At 36.5% G+C, this 8,912-nt stretch overlaps 1 protein-coding gene and 1 pseudogene across 1 annotated transcript; both read left to right on the top strand.

The window, feature by feature from the left end:
* The first annotated feature begins 228 nt into the window (after positions 1 to 228).
* LOC107838141 (uncharacterized) lies at positions 229 to 2,919 on the top strand (annotated as a pseudogene).
* Positions 2,920 to 6,848: 3,929 nt separating this feature from the next.
* Positions 6,849 to 8,504, top strand: LOC107838154 (ovarian cancer G-protein coupled receptor 1-like). Its single transcript, XM_016679625.1, has 3 exons — positions 6,849 to 7,027; positions 7,367 to 7,542; positions 7,638 to 8,504. The coding sequence occupies exons 1-3, from the start codon at positions 6,851 to 6,853 to the stop codon at positions 8,176 to 8,178; spliced, it is 894 nt and encodes a 297-aa protein (XP_016535111.1). The 5' UTR covers positions 6,849 to 6,850; the 3' UTR covers positions 8,179 to 8,504.
* Positions 8,505 to 8,912: the final 408 nt, after the last annotated feature.

Genomic DNA, 8,912 nt, shown 5'->3' with positions numbered 1-8,912 from the left:
CAGTGCAGTTAGCTAGAGGTTGATCAATCCAGGTGAGGCTCAGCTTCCTGCTGCCTCACCGGCTTCGCTTCTGAGCATTTGAATGGGAAAATGCAAAAATCCAGTGATTTTGAAGAAAAACTAATCAGAATTGGTTAAGCTAAGTAAAAAATAGATACTTTATAGTACAAACCACAGGGTGAAAATAGCAATATAAATGCTTTTATTATAATATACCATTTTCCCATGATGACAGGTGCCTCCCCTGACCACAGGTCACTGGTATGTGTTTAATTTTCTGTTTTCAGAAAACTAGGTAGCCATTACCTTGAGTCACATTAGTGCTGGAGCATACTCTTCCTCGGTAGCAAGATCAATACTCTTGCTTGACAAACAGGGTTGTTTTAACAAACTGAGTACTTTTTAAATGAGACCCAGTGTCAGAGAAGGCATCTATTTCTGGACTTAGATGTTGGAGAGCAAACACTCTGCAGAAATCTCCATCGAAGCGTCACAGTCATTGACTATTTACTGTTACAATAGTCAATAATCTATTGTCAGTCAAGAGATTGACTGTGACACATTTTTTTTTGCCACAGTAAATAATCTATTTCAATAAAATTACAGCCCAAGCATAGCTCAGATGATACAATGAGAACAAATTCTTTGTGCTGCACAATTCAATTTTTATTTCTACAGCATGTTGTCAAGAGTCTTACTGTAGCATTTAACCGTTCCTGTACAGCAGAGGTGCAGTTTCAGTTTTTCTGAAAAAAACTTTTTACATGTGTATTGCTGTTTGCTATTGCTACACCCCTAGAAACGTTAGAATTACATATATCTCAGACTTCTTAAATGTTAGATGTTAGTAAAACCATGTACATTCCTCATGGTCTCAAAAATGCTGGGATATTTTAGGCAAAATTAAAAATGCTTTCTTTCACATGTGCATCTGGAAAACCAGGAGCATCTGTAGGATCCAGAGAAGCTGTTGTGTGGATTTACATCTTTTAGAGTTGAACAACCAGTCACTGCTACGTAAGTTGTTCACTTCAAAATAATCTTCAGCTTTAATGCAAAGTTGCTATAAAAGATGCATTAAAAGTCCATTAAAATGCCAACTTTGCATTAGTGTCGTTATTTACCGAATTTATAAATTTTCTCCAACACATGAATGTTTACTTGTCCACAGATGTCTTCCTGCTTTGTTCTCCAGTTGGTAAATCTTGAGTTTTGCTGATTTCAGGAATAAGTGGATGAGATAATTAACAGCACCAGCCCACAATGGACACAATATACATCTGAAAGTCAGTTTCACACAGTTTTCTGCACCAAAACAGCTTATCGTTCTTAAAGGGCATCAGTGTGGTGAGTTTTGTGACAGGAAGTTGAGTTTAGTTTCAGAAAATACATTTGTGCCAGAACAGAGGCTCAGGTTTCCATTGGTTGGTGTCAGACACAAATGTGAAAATAGCCTCTGGTGGTTCTGTGGTTCAAGCTGCAATCATTTAGCAACTCAACAGCAGAGCTTTTGCAGAACAACCACCCTAACCACCACCACTCTTCTAGGCTGTGGTGCTTTTCAGAACATTTGGAGAAACTGATCTCCAGCTCTGGTCATGAATTTTCCTCTGTCCTGCTGAGTGGACATTCTCTGTCATCAAGCTAATTAAAACACATGCCAGGAATACAGCAGGACAGAAGCAGCTCATGTTATGTTTGTGGTACTAAAATCTACTAACTACATAAATGTGGGTTCTGTCTTTATTTCCTTTTCTTTTTGTTCCCCTGCAGGTGAGAAAAGATCATGTTGCTCCAGTTTACATCCTCAACCTTCTGATCTCGGATCTCATCCAGTTCTGCAGCAGAATTCCTCTGATGTTACTTAGACATCTGTGTTGGTGTTACGGCCGCTGGCCTCTAGAGGCTGTGCAGGTTTCTTTTGTCATGCAGGTTCAGCTGGAGAGAACACCTTCCTGATTGGTTGCCTGAAGGCTGCAAGAGAGCAGTGATCCTGTTGGACCAGCAGAGGGATTGCAAGCCAATCAGTCACTGATGAGGCCCACCTGGACCGGATTAAAGGCTCCTGAATTCATTCCTCCAGTGGGCCAGCTTGTAGGAAGCTTGCACGCCCTGCTAAACTGTTTTGGCTTTGGAGTAGTCAGTTTTCTCCATCCAGCAGTTGTGTTTGGGAGGCTTGGTGCTCCCTTTGTGTGTGTGTTTTTCTTTTTTCTCTCTTCCCATTTTGGGTTGTTTTGAGTTTGTTTGAACATTTTGTAACTTTAATTTGCACTTCACATTCTTGAGTTTGTTCATCCCTTTTGTTTTGCATTAATTGGGTTAAAATTGTATTGTGATTTGGTTTTGTGAAATCCTTTGTTGTAATTATTTTTTACATTCCACTTGTTTCCCTGGACACATTTTATGTTGCTGCCTCTAAAGCCCTAGACCTTGGGGGCGTAACAGTTGGTCTGCGTTGCAGTCTGGATCCTTTCTGTGATTTTCATCTTGAGCGTTTATCTTCCCCTTGAGCTAAATACCAGTGGAACCATACTGGGTGTGTTTCTCCTCCTCCCTCTTCCCTTGTTCATCTTCTGCCTGGTTGGGACCTTTAAGGTTCTGTCTGAAACTCGCAGTGTCTCTGCTGAGGAAAAACGTTGAATCTTTTCAGTCCTGGTTGTGGTTTTGCTTACATATATTCTACTTTTTCTGCCTGTTTGTATTTTTAGTTTTTGAGGAAGTGAAAGAAAATGTCATTTTTGAAGCTGTGGCTGCAGTCTGTCAATGTCTAAGTCCTCTTGCAGACTCAGTGTTGTATATTTTTCTGAAGAAGTTTATAAGATTTTGGCTTCACTGTGTTCCTGTAAAATGTCTGAAAATCAGAAGTTCAGCAGCACTGATGATGACAACATGTCTGCTCTGCAAACTACAGCTGTTTAGGTGGATAAATATCGTCACAACTTAAAGTATTCTTATGGATTACTTGCAAAAAATATTACATTTGAATGATCTATTTTGATTTTTTTCATTATCCTTTAATTTCCTTTGAAAATTAAAACAACTGAAGAGATGACAAGCTGCTTGATTCTCAGATTCATAACTTCTGTATCTGACATTTTTTTCAATAAACATCAAATTTAATCGGGTACAACAGAAGGTGTTGCATAAACAGTTTTTATTTCAAAAAGTTTATCAAAAATGCTGAAAATGGTGCGACTAGTTTTAGCTGTGGATTAATTGTATTATTTCTGAACCACATACAGTATATCCACATGAAACAAAGTAGACGTGTAAAATCAGTGGAATTTTTTTGAAATATTCAATTTGTAGAAAAATATTTAATCAGACTAGAATCAGAGAGTAATTAATCAGTAATTAAATAATTATCAGTAATCAGTAATTAATTAATTAATCAGAGAGTTCTTTAAATCAATAGACAAAGGGAAATAAAAAAAAAAAAACATTACTCCCAGGTGGGATGATTTAAAGTTGTTGCATTTGAATTCTGCCAACAATTCTATTTTTTTTGTTCATATATATATATTAATGTTGATATACTATTAGTTTTCATTATCTACAGAGTTACTAGGGTGAAGAATCTTTTTCAATGGAAAAAAAACCCCCATCTCTACCTGTGGTCAACAAAAACTTCTGTTTAGTTTCTCAGAACTGAGCAGAAACAGGAAATGACTTAATATAATCAGTTGTTTGTGACGACAGCAACATTTTCTATCCAAGCCTTTTTAGTGCAATTTTTGGACTATTCACCATCTGAAAATCATACACAACCATGTACTTCATGAAGCTTATTTTAGTCTGCCATATTTTTTTTATTATTGGAATTCATGGGAGAAAGTATTATGAGCTAGAAAATGTTTCTTGGCATGAAAATACATGTAATGACTAAAGTCTCAGCAAGATCTAGAGAAACCCATCCATGTGTTTACCGTTGCATTGATTTCTGCAGCAGCGTCTTCACAGGTCGGCCTAACAAATAAGTCCTTCAGCTGCAGCTGATCCAGGAGCTGCTGCTGGCGCTCTGACTAAAACCAGGAAGATGGAGCACATCACAGCAGTTCTAACGTCCCTACTCTGGCTCCCTGTAGCTCAGAGAACAGACTTTAAAACACTGTTAGTTTATAAATCACTGAACGGTTTAGCACCACAATACATTAAAGATCTGCTGCTGTTGTATCAAACTTCCAGACCCCTCAGGTCTCCTGGTTCTGGTTCTGCTCTGTATCACCAGAACCAGAACCAAACACAGGGAAGCAGTATTCATGCACCACAAACCTGAAAGCATGTTATGGTGTGCTGAGGTGAAGTAATCTTGATTTTTATATTTAGTTTAGAAGTATGTTGATGATTGTAGCTCCTTTTACAGCCATTATATTTTGTAACAGATTCATTCTTTACCTTTTGCTGCTTCTTGAAGTCAGACCTGAGCATTTCATTTTAATTTCTTACAGCTGTAAATCTGCTACACTGTAATGGTTTTAAATGTCAGGTTGTGGAGGTTACATGTGGGATACATTTTGACCTTTAATCTGTCCCAGAATCTGAATAGTTTAAAGTCTTTTCATCTGTTACTCTGTGAAAATGTTGGAAAGATTGGCTGACAGTGAAAAAGCTTCTCTTGGTTTCTCATCCACATTTTTTTTTCCTTTGATAGTTTTTACTCTTTTAAAAGCTATTAAATAAACCGAGTTTTGTGGTAACTGTGACAATTTCAATCCTCAATGGATTATTTCAAAATTTAAGGACTTTATCTTATTTTCTAACCTACAACCAGAGAAAAATGCCTCTAAGGATTTTGACATGGCCTGATGTAATATTCTAACATTATCAATTATCAGAAAATCCTCATAATCAGAGGTTATTATCCATCTGTGTACATTTAAGCAACAATGTGTTACACAAAGTGATAAAGTTACTGAAGTCAATGAGCTTTTCAATAATATTCTAACTTATTGAATGGGTCTATAAAACTAAACTTGACTTAAAATAATGTATAAATAATTTCAAAGTGATTTTTTTATATACATTTGTGAACAATCTGGATCTTTATTCATTCATGAGCTTCTTGAGTTTTTAATACTTCATATTTCATAACACGTTAACCCAGTGGCTATAAAATGACCAATCTGCAGTCTCATGTTGCAGTATGTAGCTTTCATAGAATATGATACAATGCTATTGTAGTAATGTAATAATGAATTAATTTGGACACAAACTGGGCACCGATCATCCTCACCTTCCGGGTGAGGATGTCTGATGATTTAAGACCTGAAACACAGAGTGGCCGTAAACTGGAAAGAAATCTTAACAAAATGGGTAAACGCACCAAAGAAAGGGAGAGGGATCTTTTGTTTAGATTTTTAACATATGGCTTTCCTGACGCAATGCATCATGGGAACAGAAGCTTTGCGAAGCGCCTAACCTGGTTCTGTATTTTATTAGTTATTTTTTTTCAGAACTCCATGTACCGTCCATTTCTGCCGTCTTCTCATGATGAGTTCCACTTGCTAGCTAGATTTGATTTGCCCATAAAGAACAAATATTTGCCACATAGCTCCCGATAATACCTGCATGTATGACAGTTCACTTCTGCTGTGTTTCTCTTGATCCAGATTTCTGCAGTGCTGTAATTATGTGAGCTGTGGTCTTTTTTTTTTTATCAAGTCAAACTGGACATAATGGTTGCGTGAAATTTCACAGTTTATGATGTCATGGTGCTGTCACTGTTCTCCTTTTTATGCATGTCAGGCTGCAGCTGTCTTATTTATTAAACATAATTTGATGTTGACGTGGATACAGACCCCTTCCCAACATCCCAGCTCCACTTTTATCCTTTGTTTTTATGCTAGCAGCTCCAGTCTCTCTGTGGCCCACAGTTGACCAAACACATCTTGAGTCACAGCCACCAGCTAACAGCACATAAAGGAAGATGGAAGAACCAACATGGTGATGAAGCAACAAACATCCTGCACCCAGCACCTCCATGCTTGTCCCTGTTACATACATGTGTATCTAAGTTAATGTGAAATGTTTCCATGACTGCAGCTTTCCTTTTCTAAAGTTAGAGATGACAGCAGAGTCCAAAACATGAAGGATTTAATCTGTTGCATTTAAGTTTAACAGGTAAAACAGGTGATTGAAGTGATTGTGAACTTTTTTTTGCAAAGAACATAGAGAGGATATTTCTTGTTAATTGGTGCTAGAAAAATTAACTGAATAAAATTTTACACAAGTTGGTTCGCGAGAACTGAGTTTTAAAATAAATGTGATCTTAGAAGACGTTGTCTTCCTGTTTCTAAAGAAAATAGACTTATGACATCATCTCTGCGCCCATTTCCTTTACTAGAGAAGTCAGATGTGATTGGTCAGACACTGACATAAGTAAATCTACAGATCGCTCAGGCTGCAGACCGTTGAGATGAGAAGGATAACTGGCTGAAAACAGGAATCATTTCAAGACATTTAAACTTTGAAAGGTAAATATTATTTTTATTTTAATGTACAGAAATGAAAGAAAAGCACATTAAATTTAACATGCTGCTTAATATTATGTCCCATGTGTTTAATTTCATGAAACTCACATTAGAAATAACATTTACCTGCATGCCAGTAGAATAAGGTAGAAACTGAGGACACACTTTACATTTGGATAATTTTCCACTCATTGCTTTCAAAAATTACAATGTTTATTTTTAACATATGTGCTTTATTTTTGTATTAAAACAGATTCCTTATGAAAGAGGTTTTCTTAGGATTTCCCCTTAAATATAAATTTAATATTACGTTTATGAACTAAGCTAAGAGAAAAATCAAGTCTCCATTATTCATTATTTTGCAGGTTTGATATTGAAGAATGGCAGATTCCCTCAATCAGAACATCTTCAGCTACAGTGATGCATCTAACAGAACCAATAACAGTTCTTATGAAGAGGACAAAGTATCTTTGCAAATCTTGCACTGGGGAAATTTGATCACCCTTTGTGCCGGACTTCCTCTGACTCTGGTGGCCATGTTTGCTGTTTTATCAAAGGTGAGTTCTTGTTAACTGTATGTTAACTGTATGTTCGTTGTGGTATGCAGTTTCTTTTTAATAATATTGGTTTTCTCTGAACCTGGATCTAAGGGTTAGGGTTGATCAAAATGAAATCAAAAGTTTTGATCAACACAAGCCCAACAAAATGAGGCTTTTGACCTCATTGTTTCTGTGTAACGTCTAAGAATCAGGAGATCAGCAGCACTGATGATATGTCACCTCAACATACTGCAGCAGTTTAGGTGCCACAGAAGCACAATCGTGGAAGCAGAATCATCTTAAATTTTGAGATTAAATTTTCAGCTTTTGTTCACTTTTCATTTTGTTTCCCTGCAGGTGAAGGAAAATCATGTTGCTCCAGTTTACATCTTCAACCTTCTGATTTCTGATATCATGCAGTACTGCAGCAGAATTCCTATGATTTCACCCGAACCTCATGTTTTCTATATTATTGCCTTAGATGTTAGCATTTCAGCCAGTATTGGATTCATGATGTGTATCTCCCTGGAAAGGTAAATGACTGTTTACATGCATATTATTTACTTACATGTTTCTTTCTGACATTATTACATCAGTAATGTCTGACAGCAGGTATCTTTTGTTTCAGGTATCTGGTCATTGCCAAGCCGCTGTGGTACAGATTTAGAAGAAACATCAAGACATCTGTGTTGGTCTGTGTCGCAGTCTGGATCTTTTCTTTTCTTAATAACATTGACATGTATTTGCTTTTGGAATTTCATATTGTAAAAATCATTCAGAATGCTGGTCTCCTCCCACCTCTTCTCTTGTTCATCTTCTGCCTGGTTGGGACCATTAAAGCTCTGTCTGAAGTTCGGAGTGTCTCTGCTGAGGAAAAACGTCGAATTGTTTCAATTCTGGTTGCGGTGTTGCTCATATATGTTCTACTTTTCATCCCCAACATGATATATTTTCTGGTGGAAAAACCCTATGAAAATTTTCCTGTCTTTACTGGGGTTACAATTGGTATTTTTCTTAGTCCTCTTGCAGACTCAGCTATGTGTATTTTTCTGAGGAAAAGTGCGGTTGACAGGGTTTTGAGCTCATTGTGTTGCTGTGTGACGTCTAAGAATCAGGAGATCAGCAACACTGATGATGATTTGTCACCTCAACATACTGCAGCAGTTTAGGTGCCACAGAAGCACAAACAGTTTTTTACATTGTATGGAATTCTTATGGATAATTTGCAAGAGAGAAATTATCCATAATTATACATTCAGATGAGATTTGACTGCTTGGCTCTCTGAGTTGTCAGTTTAAACACTTAGAAAGTGTCAGAGTTTCCAGTGAAAAAAGTTTTTCAACAAAAAATTATAAAAGCAGTAAAACTTTATTTATTCAGCTGTGTACAATTTAGTTTTTCTGCTATGTAATTGATTCTGAACCACATACTGTTTTTCTGAAATGTTTATTATATATAACAGAAATATTCAATTGAACTAGAGGTTTCTTTATAAAAAACAACAACCATGAAGCCTCCAAAATACCATCTCTTGTGATGAAGCAAAACTGCTGTTAGGATTGTGAGAAATCTGCAGAAACAGGAAATATCTCATGTTTGACATGATATAAAAAGCAGACACATTTTAACACAATTTGTATTTTGTGGCTAAAGGAACTTTAGGTCACAAACTTTTTAAATTATTTTTAGACTGTTCACTCGGAACATTGAACAACCATGTACACATGAAGATTATTTGGGTCTGTCACATTTTTAGTTGGACTTTATGAGGCACAAAATGATGAGCTCGAAAAATTTTACTTGCTCTGACAATATTTGTAAGTTATGAATGAATGTTGAGGGTTTGGTAGGAGTTTGTGATGATAGGAAATTTGCTTGACGACGATGTATAGGTTTGTTTTT

The sequence above is a fragment of the Poecilia formosa genome, unplaced genomic scaffold, assembly GCF_000485575.1.
Source record: "Poecilia formosa unplaced genomic scaffold, Poecilia_formosa-5.1.2 Scaffold216, whole genome shotgun sequence".
Classification (NCBI taxonomy): Eukaryota; Metazoa; Chordata; class Actinopteri; order Cyprinodontiformes; family Poeciliidae; genus Poecilia; species Poecilia formosa.
Note: the sequence above shows the minus strand (reverse complement) of the source record. Positions and strands in the feature narration are given on the sequence as shown.

What these genes read in the sequence shown, in the direction of transcription:
- LOC107838154 (XM_016679625.1), top strand. Translation starts at nt 6,851, where the DNA reads ATGGCAGATTCCCTCAATCAGAACATCTTCAGCTACAGTGATGCATCT. An exon ending in TGTTTGCTGTTTTATCAAAG is followed by an intron (nt 7,028 to 7,366) that starts GTGAGTTCTTGT and finishes GTTTCCCTGCAG; the next exon opens with GTGAAGGAAAATCATGTTGC. An exon ending in ATGTGTATCTCCCTGGAAAG is followed by an intron (nt 7,543 to 7,637) that starts GTAAATGACTGT and finishes CTTTTGTTTCAG; the next exon opens with GTATCTGGTCATTGCCAAGC.